General features: G+C 37.5%; 2 protein-coding genes across 12 annotated transcripts in view; one reads left to right on the forward strand and one right to left on the reverse strand.

The window, feature by feature from the left end:
• Positions 1-826: 826 nt before the first annotated feature.
• LOC132129252 (transmembrane protein 107-like) lies at positions 827-3,940 on the reverse strand. Of its 2 annotated transcripts, none has more exons than XM_059540768.1 (6): positions 3,828-3,940; positions 3,627-3,717; positions 3,482-3,549; positions 1,416-1,516; positions 1,111-1,207; positions 827-1,011 (listed from the first exon to the last, which is right to left on the reverse strand). In XM_059540768.1, the coding sequence occupies exons 2-6, from the start codon at positions 3,711-3,713 to the stop codon at positions 942-944; spliced, it is 423 nt and encodes a 140-aa protein (XP_059396751.1). In that variant the 5' UTR covers positions 3,714-3,717; positions 3,828-3,940; the 3' UTR covers positions 827-941. The 2 variants fall into 2 exon arrangements, with proteins under 2 accessions (XP_059396751.1, XP_059396752.1); XM_059540769.1 differs by having other exon boundaries at positions 3,863-3,922.
• Positions 3,941-4,770: 830 nt separating this feature from the next.
• The window catches only part of LOC132129705 (E3 ubiquitin-protein ligase HUWE1-like), a 52,119-nt gene continuing 38,570 nt past the window's right edge, over positions 4,771-18,319 (forward strand). For 7 of the 10 annotated variants that reach the window (XM_059541381.1, XM_059541377.1, XM_059541386.1 and 4 more), the window contains exons 1-25: positions 4,771-4,864; positions 7,659-7,708; positions 8,600-8,669; positions 8,762-8,860; positions 8,942-9,148; positions 9,268-9,420; positions 9,675-9,737; positions 10,156-10,233; positions 10,339-10,386; positions 10,510-10,678; positions 10,797-10,897; positions 11,721-11,871; positions 11,965-12,092; positions 12,184-12,324; positions 12,443-12,548; positions 13,469-13,576; positions 13,674-13,775; positions 13,873-13,953; positions 14,212-14,318; positions 14,576-14,753; positions 14,856-14,947; positions 15,076-15,278; positions 15,399-15,456; positions 15,658-15,834; positions 17,174-17,419. In XM_059541381.1, the coding sequence (XP_059397364.1) occupies positions 8,625-8,669; positions 8,762-8,860; positions 8,942-9,148; positions 9,268-9,420; positions 9,675-9,737; positions 10,156-10,233; positions 10,339-10,386; positions 10,510-10,678; positions 10,797-10,897; positions 11,721-11,871; positions 11,965-12,092; positions 12,184-12,324; positions 12,443-12,548; positions 13,469-13,576; positions 13,674-13,775; positions 13,873-13,953; positions 14,212-14,318; positions 14,576-14,753; positions 14,856-14,947; positions 15,076-15,278; positions 15,399-15,456; positions 15,658-15,834; positions 17,174-17,419 (2,841 nt within the window). In that variant the 5' untranslated portion in view covers positions 4,771-4,864; positions 7,659-7,708; positions 8,600-8,624. Of the gene's footprint in view, positions 4,865-6,155; positions 6,311-7,658; positions 7,709-8,599; positions 8,670-8,761; positions 8,861-8,941; positions 9,149-9,267; positions 9,421-9,674; positions 9,738-10,155; positions 10,234-10,338; positions 10,387-10,509; positions 10,679-10,796; positions 10,898-11,720; positions 11,872-11,964; positions 12,093-12,183; positions 12,325-12,442; positions 12,549-13,468; positions 13,577-13,673; positions 13,776-13,872; positions 13,954-14,211; positions 14,319-14,575; positions 14,754-14,855; positions 14,948-15,075; positions 15,279-15,398; positions 15,457-15,657; positions 15,835-17,173; positions 17,420-18,319 lie in introns of those variants that run through there. The other 3 variants (XM_059541378.1, XM_059541379.1, XM_059541380.1) reach the window with 3 other exon arrangements.

Raw genomic sequence — 18,319 nt, forward strand, 5'->3', positions numbered from 1 at the left:
TTGCTAAGAACATGAATATAAATATACCCTTGTAAGATGAATACATCATGGAGGTATTTGGATTCACATGAAATGCTCTGTAGTGAACTTTTGTCTCCTTACTGCTACTTTTTCCTATCATGGGTTTAACTTTTAAAAATGATTATTTTAAGCTAAAATAAGGAGTGCAGCAAATATAGGCTACAGACTGGCAATTATGCCTGAAATGAAAAATTATAACTTGCTGAAGTTACAGCATATTCCTGACTTAAGCTGATGGTTGGCTAATTCTCACTCCCATCCTCCTGGAGTTACCCACCTTCTACTTCCAGCTGAAATGTCAACAGAAATGTCACATTTAGTGTTCATTCAAAAGCAATTTCCAAATGTTTCTCTCACCCTGCAACAAAACATCTTAAAGTGATAGTTTACTCCGATAATGTGTCATAATTTACTCATATCATGTCGTTCTGTGTGATTTTCCTTCTTCTGTGAAGCACAAAACAATATATATATATATATATATATAAAAATTGTCTGTGATTGTTGTGGTTCTTACAAGGAAACTAAATGGGGTCCAATGTTCATTTGTTTATTATATGGATAAAAAAAAATAAAAAAAATAATATATATATCCCCACCCACAGAAGAAAACAGATCATATGTTTAGATTAAAATGACATGAGAGTGAGTAAATTATGACAAAATTTTTGTTTTTAGTATGAACTTGTGGGATGCAGTTAGTATTTTAATTATAACATTTTAATTAATTATTTGTAACCACATATAACACTCAAAAAACTTTCAAACATAATTGAGCAATCTAAAAGCCCTCCAGAGAAGCCTCATAGAAAACACCAATTTATTGTGCCAGTGAATATTACACGGGTTTCAGCATATTCTGGTACGTCAGTCATAGAAGGACAATATCCAGCTTGCCTGAACCAAGAGGGCAGAGACACTCAAAGAGGCTTCCTCTTAAATCCAAACACTACAACAAAAAGGGCCATCTCATATAGTGCTGGAATCACACTGAAATATATAGAGAAAACATGATTACAAAAAGTTTTTAAAAATATAGAATTAAAGATAATTTATTATTAACAGTTATGCAATTATTTACACACTTACCTACAGAAGCCAAAGATCCACCAGTAGATGCTGCAGGTCCATTGCTCAAACAAGAAGAAGAGCAAAGCCACAGACCCACTTGCATGACATCCAATAGCTACAAAATGATGGTTAAATAAAAATCTTCCAGTATGATTTTGACTAACTGAAATTAAATTACTAATTGTTATCATTGTGAATAACAATGCAATGCTCAAACACTGCATTCGTTTTTGGACTGCTCTATGATAATGAAGGTAAAAATATCCATTTGAAGTGGACAGCTAAGTAAGTTGAGCCTCTGGTGATGCTACTGGTAAGGATACATAGAAGAGCTTGATTGTTGTTGAACATAGAGACTCCACAGAGGAACCCAACCAGCTCGACAGCAAACAGGCCCAGGGTCACCGATAACGCCACAACAAGGCTGCACTCCAAAAGAATGGTTAGGAAAGATTAATGAGTATATATATGGGGTCAAAGGCAAGAGGTCAAATTTTGGTGTCTGCATCAAATTCAAAGTGATTTTATATACATAAAAAGAATATTAAATGCTAGTGTCTTCTTTAATGTTCAAATAAATTTTGTGAAAATAAAATGTCAAAAATAATGTTCCATCATCATTCAGTGTAACAGATACATTAATGTAAAAATAAAACAAACTTATTTTTACCTAAAAAGTGATCATACTAGATATTTATATATTAAATTAATAAAAACTTCTTGTTGACAAAAGGGTAAATCCTAGTTGTTTTAAAGAGAGTGGCAAAAATTGGTGAACATTTAAAATTAAATTACAGTTAGTTTTTTTATTTTTTATTTTTTATGCCATCTAATTATTCTTTTTCCAATATTTATTTGGTATATTAACTATTGTTACCATAAATGACACACACACACACACACACACACACACACACATAAACATTATTATTATATATATAAATTATTATATATTAGTTTGGGGTCATTCATTTTTTTAAGAATTTAATATGTTTATTTAGGAAGGATGCATTAATTTGTTTTAAAGTGACAGTGAAGACTATTACATTGTTACAAAAAAAAAATATTTCAAGTAAATGCTTTTTAAAGGGGTATATGATGTTTTTTTTAAAGATCATTATTTTGTGTATTTGGTGTAACAGAATATGCTGACATGCTTTAACGTTCAAAAAACATTATTTTTCAAATACTGTACATTATTGTAGGTCCTCTATGCCCCGCCTCTCTCAAACTCTACAAAGTCCCTCCTTTCCACAATTGCAGTCTGCTTTGATTGGCCAACTCACCCAGTGCATTGTGATTGGCAGAATACTGCAAGCACTCGTTGGAAATATAATTCCCCTTTCCATAATCGCGAGCTTCATCTTTCAAAATAAATGAAAAGATATTTAATAATGTCCTTAGTTTTACCATCAGTTCAAGGCTGAAAGGGGAACAGAGTTGCGTAACAGACACAGTGATGAAGCTTGTATGAGTTTGCAGTACACAAGCCACAGACGGATAAGACAGCTGTCTCCACTGTGTGATCGGTCTCTCTCTCTCTCTCTCTCTCTCTCTCACACACACACACACACAAAACTCTGCATTTGAACATTCAATAGCAAATACTTAAACAAATAACAAAACATACGAACAGTAGCTGATTCAGAAGCGCCAGATTGTCGTAGCAAAGACAGAATTACCTCCTCTTCTAGGTTCAAGAAATGGTCGTCCATAAAATGTGTTGCTGTTCTGTTGTAAGTAATCTTAAAGATTCCTAAATGCATCTAACTTTCGGAAGACCAAAAAGTGTTTTTGCTTTCACCTAGATACACACAGCATCTCGCTGACATGGCTGCTTCAACACTAACTGTATTACTGAAACCACGCCTTCCTTCTTTGTGTGAACATATTTATTATGCAAATATTTCCACATTGTGACATAGACATGTGGGGGTTGTTTGAATGAGCTGTTTTAAGGGGGCGTGGCAGAGTTTCAACTTTGATAAAGAATATCTCTTTGGATTTGAGACTCTAGTCTTTGCAACTTTACAGATCTTCTTTATGCACCAAGAGCTTGTAACACTCCAAAGAGAAAGTAAAAATTGAAATCGCTTCATATGACCCCTTTTAAACGTTTTACTATATAATATATTTAATATATATATTGGGCAGCACAACTTTTTTCAACATTGATAATAAAAATAAATGTTTTAAAATATATTAAAATAAAAAAGTTTTTTTTAAATTGTCTTAACATTTCCTCAATAATACTGTTTCTACTGTATTTTTTTTTAAACAAAAAATACATGTAATTAAATTTCTACTTTTTATCATCCCTGATTTACTTGTTATTGGCCTACACACTGATTTTTGAACCGATTGAGAATGCAGAAGACCTGTTCCGTACCGTGTGTCCTCTGACCTGTATTCTTCATTAGTGTAGTCCAGTGGTAGGCAGGCTCTGACACTGTTCTCCTGTGGGATAAAGGTCCAAACTTTATCACAGATCTGACTGCAGTTGGACAGTCATGAAACACAGGAGAAGTTCTCACCCGGGACCAGAAGATGATGATTACTATCACAAGATGCGCGATGAGAGTTAGGAAACGAGCTGGCACCAGACTGTTTATCACCGACATTGAACTAAACAGAAAACAACATAATGTGAGACTTGACTGTGCCAATGCACTAAAGCATCTTGTAAATGAGCGGTTTAACGTTACCCAAAAACACTTAAACGCGGATACACGTACCAGCTTTCTAAAAGGTGTTGGTGTGCAAAAAGTACATTTGTTTCTAACAGATGACAAAGCAAAAGATAAATGCAACGACTCTATGCATGTGTTATACTTATCTACAAAAGTTGTGGACAGTTATCCTTCGCTTCGGGTTGCTGTCCATCAAACAGCTTTATGCTGCCATCTACTGGCAGGAGTCGCTCTGCGACAGTGATGTTCAACCATAGACTAAAATACGTTTTATATATATATATTATTTATGTATATATATATATATATATATATATATATATATATATATATATATATATATATATATATATATATATATATATATATATATATATATATATATATATATATATATATATATATATAACTGAGATGTGAAATTTGTCTGGTACGCCTAGTAAAAAGAAAATCTGAAAACAAGCTTGTGTTTTTGTTATAATTTTATCAAAAGTACAAGGGGGTATTCACTGCTTAGGGAGGGTAAAATATTTACTTAGACATTAGTTATTGAGAAAATTTGAGTATTGAACCTCTAAAGCACGTGTACGACAAGAATATTTAACATTATGGTGGCAAAAGCTTTTGGCATTTGTGATTCAAACATTAAAATTAAAAATTAATTTAAAATTAAAACATTTTCGAAAAGGTTGATTATTTGTACGAAATAAAGATTTCATTCATTCATTCATTCATTCATTCATTCATTCATTCAAACCAGTTTAATGACTTGTATTATTTTATCGTTTGTTGCACCTGTTTTTATTTTTTGACGGTGCTTTTTGAGAATTTAAAGTTTAAAGATATATAAAAAACGAGGTGTGTATGAACGAAAATGGATTATCATACAGAAACATATTTTATAACACTGAATACTGATCATATTTTTTTCGTCTGTCTAGGAGCATGAAGGGGCTGGTCTGCTACTCTGCGTGACTACAGCAGGTTACTATTGGAGCAGAGGAAGCCAACTGAAATATCGCGAGATTTACATCCGCACTGGCTGCTGTAAAATGGAGAAGTTATGTTGAGGCGCAACCGAGGTAAGAGCTTAAATTAGTCTTTGTCTGTTCGGCGGAGGCGTCTGTGGCTGAGGCTACATTACCGTTAACACAATCAGATGGGTTTTTGTTTTGCAAATCGTACGCGTTTACCGTCATTAAAATAAGTGTTTTGGATGGAAAGACCAGACACTTTGCTAAAATAAACCGCCATTTTTAATTTGCAGTCGGACTGTCGAGCATTGTGGTGTGTTGTATGCTCGCGCGATGTGCGCGCGTAGACTAAAATCAATGTACAAAATCAATTTTACCTAAGGCATAAACTGTAAAATGAAATATATTAAACGTGCGTGAGTGAAAATGATGTAGACTTGGCCGATAATACTCCTATGTGTTTCTGTCGGGGGAACATGACGAAAAGACCGTGTGAATGTGATAGTATGTTCCTATGTGATTAAATGAGAGCTGCACAATTTGATTTTTCTTTAGTACAATATATGCGTTTTCAGTCCGCTTTAGAATTACGCTTCAAACATTGTGTTTTCTGGATGGATGCTCATACCCATGAATATGCTGAGTCGTCAAGTCCAGCAAGTTTTGACACCTAAATTTCACTTATCTGGCCTGTAGGGGTTTACATATTTCCATCTTTAGTAATCCGTTATGTTGTCCAGTTATAACGTAAAGAAGCATCCACTGTTTATTTCCCCAATGCACCCCCATAAATCTGTCTCATATAATCTATTATAGAGATTAACGTTATTACTGACGGATAATATGGTCAGTGTAACCAAACTGACCAGAACTGATTTTGTAAAGTGACCCCAAAACATCATGGTTTAAACTATTGCTAATGACAAGAATGAAACCTGTTAATTCCAAACTACAGTATATGGAGTATAACAACTGTGTATAATGAATTATATATATTTCTTAAATCTAATTATAGTCATTCCACAAGTTTAATCAATTCGGTTTCAAGTTATTTATTAATTTAAACAATATTAGAATGAATATAATTTATATTTGGGAAATATCTATTTCATACCATTTCTTCACATGGATGTATGTACACATCTCTTAATATAGTGCATTAACAAAAAAAAAATATCCAGACTGATTGATTGCAAAATATATTAACTATATTAAAAGTTAGGCTGATAAATTACATCATATCTTAACTTTATCCTTCAATATTTAATAAGTATTATTTCAGAAAAATTTATTTTTAATTTGATAAAGTAGATTTTAGCATCATGTGTGACACGCTACGTTCGCCCCAAATGCAGCTACGCAGAAGTGCAGCAGTAAAAAGAGAAATTGAGCCGTCCACTGGAAGTCAGTGTTATGGTAGGCCCGAGTGCGGAATGATTCAGCGAGATATTCTGCGTTTCTGAGCTAACCAACGCATGCACGAGCATCTCATCAGTCGCCACCGCAGACGCTTCACCGGCCACAGTTCATCGATACGAAGCGCTTGCTGAAAATGTGTGATAATACAATACGCTACGGTACGGTTGTGTCGGCATGTAAGCGCTGTGATAGACGCCGTTTTTGTGAGCTAGAGTTCTGAGGGGAGTGAGCGGGTTTGCCGGAGCAGGCCGACCTGATCCGGGCTCTAGATTAGACCAGAGCATGTGTGCAGCTTGGAGGAAAAAATGGACCTGTGTAGCTTCGCTCCTGACGTATTCCACCACAGTCCAGCGTTATATTAATGATTTGGCGAGAGTTTGCTGGAAATGAGGGGCTTTTGATGTGATTTTAACAGAGTTGAGGGATTGGGGGTTTGTGTTGACATTATTGTTGAGGGGAATAATTGTATGTTTAGCGCTTCGTAGCTCGCGAGCGGCTAACGGTCAAAATTCCCCATAGTTCGCTCACGGTAATTCCGTTACAGTTGATTAAAAAAAACTGGTTATTATTTTGTTTTATTTGCGGCATTTAATAGGAATGACCGACGTTACTATGTTTATCCGCAAAACTTAACTGGCTGACTAAGTTAGCTCGTTAGCACGGAAAAAACTAGCTAGCATGTTAGCTTCCCTTTTCCTCAAATTGAACTGCGTTTGCGGTCTTGTTTTCGTTAGAAATGCAATTTAGTTAATTAAATAGACATGTCGAGTTATAGATATATTTCCAGAGTGGCTGTGCTACTTTCACTTGTACCTAAATTGGTTTGTTTCACGGTGTTATAGTTTTGTTTATGGTGAACGCTCTGGTTAGCTAGTGTCATTGTAATTTTCGGTATTCGTAACTAGCTGCAGTGTTGTTTTCTCGACTACAGCATAGTTTGGTTCTCTGTTTAGAACTGAATTAGCGTCTTTAGAAATTACGCGTTACGTTTAAATGGCTGAGCTAGATAAAGTTTTTTTGAAATGTGTTTGCTCCCTTTTCCATGTCAGGTTCCTTGATCACTGGCCAGTGGTTCTCTTTGACCGGGTTCAAGGTCCTAAAAGAGTTTTTCTTTTCTCAGAAGGATTGAGTACCTTTCTAATAATGCTACATTCACAGCCACCTGTTTCAGAAATAGCAAATTATTTGGTTGAATTCTGTAAAGACACTTTTGTGAGATGCTAAGGATTATCTGTGCCCCATATCTGAACCAGTGTGGGTTGCTTTTACCTTGGCTTGTTTCAGACATCTGTTTTCTTTCCACCCACCTTGATTTGAATTCTACAGCTAATTAGTATGGAATTGTTTATGCTCATTTAGAAGAAATAGTTTTTTTGAGATGTAGAGTTTTACATGAATGCCCTCTGAGAGTTTGTGCAATATCACAAACATTCTTATTTTCATTCTTGGGAATTTTCACTTTCATTTATCTTTTCTATTTTAGGATTTGCACATGAAAAATGCTGTTAAGTTGGAATTGCCAAATCATATACCGTAAGTTCTTTTGATTAATTTGAAAGGCTATCTGCTTGAACATGGGACTGATGATTGTTTACATTGGTAACATGTTGGCATTTCGGCTTGCATTTGGATCTTTGATTATTCTTGAGTTTGTAATTGTTCTTGTATGATTCACCTCATAAGGGCTTTTCACACTGCACTTAACCCTGGGTTATAGACATCCTAAATCCCACTTAACCCTAGGCGAAGGTGTGTTTCCCCCTTAAGGAGCAGGAAATTGGTCACTTTTCTGGTGCCAAACTTGTACAGTGTGAATTGTTGTGGTGTTAAAATGTTAAGGTTACATGCTTAGTAACAAACATCTCGTGCCTCACATTTAGACAGTCACAGAAAATCACTGTGTGTTGTATAAACAGTAGTTTGTCGGTGGGGGAAATGTCCAATGGCGTCAGAAAATGTGTCAGTGTGTCAAAGAGTGCATTTCAATCTTACCTTTTATATTCTGAGAAGTCCATGCAGGAAAAACTTGATAGTATAGTGGGCAATATATAATTTGAGGATTCAAAATGCTAGATTTATGCAAAACAGGTTGTGTGCTGTTTTCGTCTAATCAGTGACACTGGCATTGCTAAGAAGTACATAAATTCAGGGTTTAGGAATGTACAGTGTGAGATGTCATGTTATGAAAACACAGAATTAACTTTTAACTTTGGGTAAAGTATGAGCATGTGTGAAACATAAAACAAGATAACCTAGCATTTTGTTTACCTAAGTTTAGAATGAGCCAGGGTTAACTTTTTAAGTGTCAAAATGTGATACGGTGGCAGTGCTAAGTTTAAATATCATATGGTGGCATGTAGATGAGTAGTATTCACTGTTCATTTGACTGAGCTTCTCTCTCATGATTTGATCTGTTCCTTGTAGGAATCGAGTGTAGAAATTAGTGACCATGAAGGTTGACAGAAGCAAATTGAAGAAAACCCCCACTGAAGCGGTCAGTAAGCAGGATTTCGGTGCATTTGGTGTATTTGAGTTTGTAAGTGCATGTTTCCTCATGGTTGACATGTTTTTGCACTCCTCTTCCAGCCTGCTGACTGCAGGACTCTCATAGAGAAGCTGAAAGGATGCAGTGACGAACAGCTGTTGCTGGAACTGCAGCAAATCAAGACTTGGAACATTGGCAAGGTATATGCCAGCACCACCAGCATCATATTGTGTTTAATATGCATGTTCAGATTTCTTATGATGACCTGTTTCTCTTCACAGTGTGAGTTGTATCATTGGGTAGACCTGCTGGACCGTTTCGATGGCATCCTCTGTGATGCAGGGCAGACAGTGGAGAACATGTCGTGGTTGTTGGTGTGCGACCGGCCAGAGAATGGGCAGCTTAAAGCCTTATTGCTGGCGGTGCTCAACTTCACTGCGCTGTTAATCGAATACAGTTTTTCAAGACACCTGTACAGCTCTATAGAGGTACCACAACTCTGGACCAATACAACAAAACCGGCTTCCGTTAGCCTTAAACGGTTTGTCACAATTTGATTTTGAGCATTTGTTGTTCTCTTTTTTTTTTTGTGTGTGTGTTTCTGTAGCACTTGACCACCCTTCTAGCATCATGTGACATGCAGGTGGTTCTGTCTGTGCTGAATCTCCTGTATGTGTTCAGCAAACGTTCCAACTACATCACCAGACTGGGCTCAGATAAGAGAAGCCCACTGCTCGCCCGATTGCAACATCTGGCTGAGGTATGAAAACTTGAATTTTAGACACATCATCATATTTAAAAAAAAAAAAAAATGCTAATGCTGTTTTACAAACACCCCTGTCAATTCGAAAAGATGAATCCATGGCTTGCATCTTTGATTCTAGTGTGAACTTTTGAATCATTGTTGAAATTAGATTTAGATGTTTAGTATCAGTTCTAACCAAAGCAGCTTGATGACCTGGTTTTGTACAGACAGGTGCTTTCATGGTGACATTTTTATTTCCGCTGTCCTAGAGCTGGGGTGGGAAAGAGAATGGATTTGGTCTTGCAGAGTGTTGTAGAGATCTACCGATGTCGGTATGCTGCTTTGTTCTATTACATATTATACTATGTCACTGTGAAAAGAGAAAAAAAAAAACTTGCTATATTTGCTATATAGTTTTGAATTGTGTGTGACTAAAATTATTCTAAGGTAAAGTTATTAAAAGGAGTGTTGGTTATAATCAGTTGGATATTATACAAAATTCAATTCTGAAATGTTAAATATTAAATAAGTACCGTAATATCACAATCTTTAGTATTGTTTTAAAGTGCCTTTAAACATTTATTGCTGTTACAGAGGTTTATTCACTATTTTTGTAAAGAAAACTTATGACAAATGTAAATGTTGCTAAAATGTCTATTTATCATATCTTTGATGTGGCAAGTGAAAATTGACAGGACAAGTACTAATTAACTTTTTTTCTTTTGATGTGTGTATATTTGTGTTGTGCAGAAATATCCACCGAGTGCCACCACATTGCACTTTGAGTTCTATGCAGAACCCAGCTCTGAGGTCAAAGTGGAGAAAAAGGTATGCTTGCCTTTATTTTGCCATTCTCCATAAAACATTGCTCTTATTTTTTTTTAAGCAAACAATTCATTTCTTTATATTTAACCTTTGTTGTACCTTTTGCAGTCGAGCAGTAATACGCTACACTACATTCACATTGAACAACTTGATAAGGTGAGTTCCCCTAGTTGTTTTAATTTGCTGTCGATGTGGAACAGTTAAAGGAAGTGCATAGACCTTTAATAGCTATTGATTACACTTGAAACTGATATTTGCTTTTCCCTGGTGTGCCCTCAGATTTCCGAGAGCCCCTCAGAGATCATGGAGTCTCTGACGGCTATGTACAACATCCCTAAAGACAAACAAATATTGCTTTTCACACACATTCGCCTGGCTCATGGCTTCTCCAACCACAAGAGGAGACTGCAGGCTGTGCAAGCCAGGCTGCATGCCATCTCCATACTCGGTGAGTTGACCCCTCTGGTACTGACCAAAATAAGTACAGGTATTTATTTTCATGAAACGGTACTAGGTTCTCGCTTTCAGTATGGTGAGATTGATTTTGTGTGGTTATTTTTTTGCAGTGTACTCCAATGCCCTCCAGGAGTCAGCCAATAGCATACTCTACAATGGGCTTATAGAGGAGCTAGTGGATGTACTTCAGATCACAGACAAACAGTTGGTGGTGGGTAGCAATTATTAATCTTTATTTCTAGCACTATATGATTATATGTACTAGGGTTGGGTATTTCAGGCAAAAATAATATTTGATGATTGCTGGGTATTAATTGATTATTATTGGAAAATTGCACCCCTCCCCTGCATGCACGCATGCATTTATAGGCTACAGACCTATAAACAGAGAGAGAGATTCACGCTTTTAATCTGAATGATAACAAACTGTTTCATTCATTAGGGAATGGGCTATCTTTACTCAAGCCATGATTGTAACGCTGAAAATATTTATATAATAAACATAACCAAATGACATCACTTATTAACATAACAGTCCATCAATTGGCATTAATCACCTGCTCATAAGGCTAGGGCTTATACATTTAAAAATTTTTTACATTGATTGACACGGAAATGTAGTAATTATACCATAAATGCAAATAATTAAAGTCAACTGTGTTTCACAGTCAACACACATGCCTATGGCTTTTTGGCTACATTTAAAACAAGTAAAAGGCAATAATAGATGCACTCATGGATATATGAAAACAAAGTTCTCTATGATCCGTCTTTGAGTCACACTCTGATTACATGAACTCGTCAGCAGCGAAAACATGGAGATTTTTTTTAGACCATAATCACACAACTTATTTGATATTCTATAATTAAATTAACAAATAGAATATTCGAAAATCGTGACCCATCCTTAATATGTACTTTGCTTTCTTTAGAGTTATTGTCAAGAATTGGCAGTATTTCACTACTCAAACAGAAAAGGTGCTTTTAGGTTTTATGAAGACTCTGTTGTCACCTACTCCATTGTATTGTTGCAGGACATTAAGGCCGCCTCTTTGCGCACATTGACATCCATAGTTCACCTGGAGCGCACTCCCAAACTCTCCAACATTATCGACTGCACAGGAACGGCCTCCTACCATGGATTTCTGCCTGTGCTTGTCCGCAACTGCATCCAGGCCATGATCGGTGGGGAGATAGACTTTTGGCTCTAATTTCTTTACCTGAGCCTTTTTCTTAGGTTTCAGGTTTGGTAACATTCTGTTCTTATTTTTGCTTCAGACCCACTAATGGAGCCCTATCCCCACCAATTTGCCACAGCCCTCTTCTCCTTTCTTTATCATCTGGCTAGTTATGATGCAGGCGGAGAGGCCCTCGTATCTTGTGGTATGATGGAGGCATTGCTAAAGGTTGGTACTTCGCTGCTTCCTCATTTGTGCAGCTCTTAATGAGAAGGTGTTATGTGAGGGTGTATTGTGAACCATGCCACTTCCACATCAGGTGATCAAGTTCCTTGGGGACGAGCAGGACCAGATTACCTTTGTGACACGGGCAGTAAGAGTTGTGGATCTCATCACCAATCTTGACATGGCTGCTTTTCAGTCCCACGGCGGCCTCTCAATCTTTATCTGTAGACTGGAGGTACTGAAAGCCCCCCCCAGCACAACTCATTCAGCCACTTCTTTCTGTGTAGACTATTCAGCTTTTTGCCCTCTGCCCTTTTGTTGACGGAATGTGACCCCATTGTTTCCCTGTGCAGCATGAGGTTGACCTCTCCAGGAAAGAGTGCCCTTTTGTAATCAAACCAAAGATCCAGAGGCCCAACACAGCTACTGAGACAGAGGACATGGACACAGATATGGAGAGTTAGTACAATCCCTGTTATGTTTACTGCATATGGAAGTATTGTTTATTTTAGTATATATTAGACTATATTAGTAGTGACTAGGGCTGCACGATGTGTCGTTTAAGCATCGATGGCCAGTGAAGTAATATAAGCATTTCTTTACATTTTGAACCCACATTTGTTTTAAAATGGAGGAAGATGACCTTGAAAGCACTGTTAAGTCCATAAAAGTGCAATTGACTATGCATTAGAGCAGGGATAGGCAACTCCGGTCCTGGAGGGCCACTATCCTGCAGTTTAGCTTCAGCCCTCATAAAAACTCACCTGCCTGTATCTATCTAGTAATCCCGAAAACACTGATTGCCTTGTTCAGGTGTGTTTAATTAGGGTTGGAACTAAACTCTGCAGGACAGTGGCCCTCCAGGACCGGAGTTGCCTATCCCTGCATTAGATTATATAGAGTGATGGGGCCGAGCAGTGGGACCTATTAGGGGTTGAAGAAGTGATGAACATGCTGGTTTGGTTAAAACATCCTTTTTTTTCTTTAAATTAATCAAGTTTGTTATATATTTTTTTAATCAAAGTGGAAATCACTTTACTAAATGTTAACTTAACTGACTGCTTCACTTCCATTTTAAGACAGAACCTTAGTTCGTGTTTTGGTAGTCTATCCATCCACACTAGTCCCATCTCGTCTTATTAATGAAGACGCGGCATAAATTTCGTCTTAGTTTTATCATCATATATTAGTATTAGCTCGTCAATGTCTCATCTTCGTCACAAAAAAATGTTCGTTAACATATTTTTCGTCCTCATCTTCGTTGTCAAAATTAACACTGATTCCAAAGTCTTAAGCTAGATGTCATTTGAAAGGAAGTAGCGTTTTGGAATGACATGAGTACTAACTACATTAAGTGAGTAAATGCTTTGTCAATGTAGTGTCAGAGGTTGCCATGGAGAGCAGTCCTGGCCCATCCACTTCTTCTGGTTCCAGAGCAGAGGCAGATTCACGAGCACAGAGCAGTGCAGCCAGCACCCCCAGAGCAGGTATAATAAGTAACTTGCAATTCAGGGGGTCTCTTTCATATCAGTACAGGAGAAACTGTGGACCGTTTGATAATACATATTTCTTCTTTCCTAACAGGAGTGCAGTGCATTCCTCAGAGGGCCGCTCTGTTGAAATCTATGTTGAACTTCTTGAAAAAAGCCATTCAGGACCCTGCATTCTCTGACGGCATTCGTCATGGTATAAAACTCTATTTAATGATGCTTCAACTTTTGCATTGTGGTTAATAGAGCATTTTTAATTTCTTATATTCATTGCCTTTGCACTCTCTTTATAGTAATGGATGGATCCCTCCCTACCTCTCTGAAACACATAATCAGTAATGCAGAGTATTATGGACCCTCACTGTTTCTTTTGGGTAAGCACATTGACAACAGTACTTCTGGTGTTGCTGAAATTAGCCAAACTTTGGAAATTAGCTCTTTATTTACAACTTTTTGTGGATCTGGCTTTAAGGTCACCTCTGCATTCAAGAGCAGAAAGTTGTACAATAGTATGGTTAAAAGCCCCTTTGAAAATTGTGGAATTAATTGGTTTGAATCTTGACTAGTTTAATTTCCTGCCCTTTTACTATTTTATTTTATTTTCTAATTCTTTTTCTCTTGCTCTGTTTCAGCAACGGAGGTGGTGACAGTGTTTGTGTTCCAGGAGCCCTCTCTACTGTCATCTCTGCAGGACAATGGTCTCACTGATGTCATGCTACATGCACTGCTCATCAAAGATGTGAGACTGGCTTAACAATATACCTGTTTTGTCTCTGTACCATCTGCTTTTCTCCTTCTCTTCTATTTTTGAGCCCACACATTTTGCCCATTTCAAAACTCGTTTTGTCTGTTTCAAGGTCTTTGACCAGCCCCTGTTCAGTCATGCTAGACCATTTTTCCCCGCCAAATACTTCTCTAATGTTTTTCCATTGCTGTATTCCTCCATCTTGAATAGTTCAGCAACTCGTGATGCATTTTACCTTTTTGTTTCTGCAGGTCCCTGCCACCAGAGAGGTGCTAGGTTCACTGCCTAATGTCTTCAGCGCCCTATGCCTGAATGCCCGTGGTCTGCACTCATTTGTGCAGTGCCAGCCATTTGAGCGGCTGTTTAAGGTGCTGCTCTCGCCAGACTACCTGCCAGCCATGCGCCGTCGACGCAGTTCTGACCCACTAGGTGAGTGGCTCCTATAGGTGTACCTGTTTCACACAGTCAGTGACTTGAGTTTGTAGATAATTGGAATGTGTTTCTAACAGGCAGTTTGATTTTATGAAACAGGTGACACTGCCTCTAACTTGGGCAGTGCTGTCGACGAGCTAATGCGGCACCAGCCCACACTTAAAACCGACGCTACAACAGCCATCATCAAGGTGAAGTGGATAGTGCTGAAACATTTTGACACATCTTAAGAAATGCCCTTTTATTGCAGTGCTATATGCATACTTAAACAATTTCTTTCATAGTCCTTGAATTTGATTACTAACTTGACCTTTAACAGTTGTTGGAGGAGATCTGCAACTTAGGCAGATCGCCAGAATATATCTGCCAGAAACCCTCCATACAGAAAGCAGATGGGACCGTCACGGTGCCTCCAGCTCGCTCGAACCATGCTGCAGAGGAGGCTTCCAGTGAGGATGAGGAGGAGGAAGAGGCTCTACATACCTTTACCCAACAGCAGGGGGAGCCAGAAAGCAGCAGGCAGTTAGTGCATCAAAATAGCTTCTAGTGTTCCTTGATTGTTCCTCTATACCATGTGTGAGAAATCTAGATTGTTTTAGATCAATTTATAGACCGTTTTTAACAAATTTATGATTTTTATAGAGTGGTGGGAACAGAGGAGCGAATCCCCATTGCTCTTATGGATTACATTCTGAATGTGGTACGTGCACACCTAGATTCTTTGCATCTTATCTTATACCCCCCCCCCCCCCCCCAACTTATTATTCTTTAGACTGTCTATTCTGAATAATCTTACTGCATTCACACAGTTCATTGGCTGTTTATAAAAATGCATAAAGTCTAACTAGATGAGAGTTTGCTCTCCAAGGACTGGAACTGTAATATGTGCCTTTCCTTTTAGATGAAATTTGTGGAGTCCATACTTAGTAACAACACAACAGATGACCATTGTCAGGAATTTGTCAATCAGAAAGGACTTCTACCACTGGTGTCAATCCTTGGGCTGCCCAACCTGCCCATTGACTTCCCCACCTCTGCTGCCTGCCAAGCTGTGGCAGGAGTCTGCAAATCTATACTGGTAAGATTGACACCTTCCTGTAGGATATACAGAATTTTCAGGGATGTGTCAGGGATTTTGCTTTGCTTGAGTTTTAGGGTGCGTTCACTCTTGTCATGTTTGGTTTGATGAAAACGAATCCTGGTGCGATTGCTTTGTTAGTGTGGTTCATTTGAGCAACTGTGGACGCCACCATCTGAACCCTGATGCACACCAAACAAGCGGACCGAGACCACTAAAAAGATGAGTCTCGGTCCTCTTTCAAATGAATTCTGGTGTGGTTCGAATTAAATATGAACTAGGGATGTTCATTTTAACCGGTTAACCAATAACCGACTGTTAAGAATTAAGACCGATAAATACAATGTTTAACAGTTAAAAAAATTATTTATTTATTTTCAGGAATATATAAAAATATAAAAAAATGCTGCATGGTTAAAATACGCTTTTTATTTAAATATATATAAATATAAATGAAGTTTGTTTTTAAAAATGTATTTAGATAGGAAAATAAAACATAATTTGCATTGACATGAAAATGTTTACAGCCATTATAATAAACACTGTAAACATAGCTTGGTTATTTTAGTTCCCCTCACTCCACAACAATCCTTTCAATAAACAGTATTTAGAAAAGAACAAGAATTACAAATATAAGAATCTATAGCTATATACTTCACTTGCATTCCAATATCCACGTAAAACAAAATGTTTTGCATAACGGTAGGGTGATAACATAACGGCACATACTTAAACTGAGCAGTGTTTTTTGACCATGTTTGACTATTTCTAATGATAATAAACAGGCATCATTGTCAAGGTAGCAATGCTTAACTGTGTGCGTGCATGCAGTGCCGGTGCAATCACTTGAAACCCCCGCCCCAGTGGAAGCAACTACTCCTTTTAGTCAAAAAGATAATCGAATTTGTAAAAGGTTTTCCTTTATTTGTGTACATTTACAATAAAAACAAATCTTTATGCTTTTGTAAAATTAAGTTTATGCATTTAGCAGATGCTTTTATCCAAAGCGACATTCAGGCTAACATTTTTACCTAACATAAAATAAACCTAAGGTTCCGCTTTAAGTGGAACACAGTTTTTGTTTGGGTGTTTGGTGAGTTCTGTAGCAAAATATACATCATTCAACCCGACCAACCAGGTTGTGAACATATCACTATGCCTTTAGGTTAGGTTCGCTGTCAAAAATGCCAGTGTGAACGCTAAACAGACCAAGACCAAATGTATCTTTTTATTTTTTGCTCCAGACCAAACAAACCAAGAGAACCGAACTACAAGTATGAATGTACCCATAGTATTTCATTTTATTGTTTTCACCCCTCACTTTCTCACTGTGTCTTAGACTTTGTCCCATGAGCCGAAAGTTCTCCAGGAGGGACTGTGCCAGTTGGACAGCATACTTTCTGCTCTGGAGCCTCTTCACCGGCCCATCGAGGTTCCTGGTGGCTCTGTGCTGCTCAGAGAGCTGGCCAACGCAGGCCATGTTACAGATGCCACAATGTCAGCACGAGCCACCCCACTGCTGCACGCCCTCACAGCAGCACATGCTTACATCCTGATGTTTGTTCATACCTGCAGAGTTGGACAGGTATGCATATAAGCAGCTGTATTTTCATTAGGGCTGCAACTATTCATTATTTTGATAATAAATTAATCTGTTGATTATTGCTTCAATTAGTTTAAAAAGAAAATAAAAATCCATTATTTACAAAATTGTTATGCCACATCCTGCTCAATGTTGTCCTCCAAACAATATGCAGTTTGAGGGACAACCAAACAAATGTACTGAATGTGTCTCGGCTGTGTGCAATTAAACATTACATGCAGAAAAAGGGGTTACAGTTTTAAGTGGATTGCTTACCATTTGAAAAGAGAATTAAAACAACTAAACATTAACTGGTGCAAGGTAGGAGGAAAACAAATTCCCTCTACTCATCTAAACATTACATTTACTAAATTACCAGACCTGCCAGCCTGTACACATTTTTTACCTCGAAGTACGCTGGTCTGATTTGATGTCTAATCCATGCGCAATACTGAAATCAAGCAACAGCAAAAAAAAAAAAAGTTCAACCTATCAGAGCGCTGGGCTCATTCCCCAAATAGCAAGCGTGGAAGATTTACAAATGCGCAAAGCTTATTAAAAGGAGACCGCAAATCGACAGCAACACAATCTCCTGCTTGATCCCCTTCCACTCCCACCACCTGACTGATTTCTTAAGCGAGGACAGTACTGTAGTCATTATTGCGGTTGTGCATTTAAATAATTTCTGTACATTTTTATTTCTCTCAGAATTGGCTTTTGTTTGCCTGTGAGTTCATGTGCTGAGATGAGCAAACGCTTTCCTAGCTTACAGCGTGCATTTGAAAAAGCCAGACACAGTAAACATCTTCCACTATTGTTCAACAATAGAGAACATTTAGAACATGTTTTTTACTCCATAACATCATTTGAATGTTTGAAATGACATCATTTTCTGATCTGATT

Source organism: Carassius carassius, chromosome 46, assembly GCF_963082965.1.
Source record: "Carassius carassius chromosome 46, fCarCar2.1, whole genome shotgun sequence".
Lineage (NCBI taxonomy): Eukaryota > Metazoa > Chordata > Actinopteri > Cypriniformes > Cyprinidae > Carassius > Carassius carassius.

Bases quoted from the DNA above. Each gene is read 5' to 3' on its own strand.
- LOC132129252 (XM_059540768.1), bottom strand. From the start codon at position 3,713: ATGTCGGTGATAAACAGTCTGGTGCCAGCTCGTTTCCTAACTCTCATC. The intron at 3,550-3,626 runs GTGAGAACTTCT...TTTATCCCACAG, and splicing joins TCATCATCTTCTGGTCCCGG to GAGAACAGTGTCAGAGCCTG. The intron at 1,517-3,481 runs GTACGGAACAGG...TTTGGAGTGCAG, and splicing joins TACAGGTCAGAGGACACACG to CCTTGTTGTGGCGTTATCGG.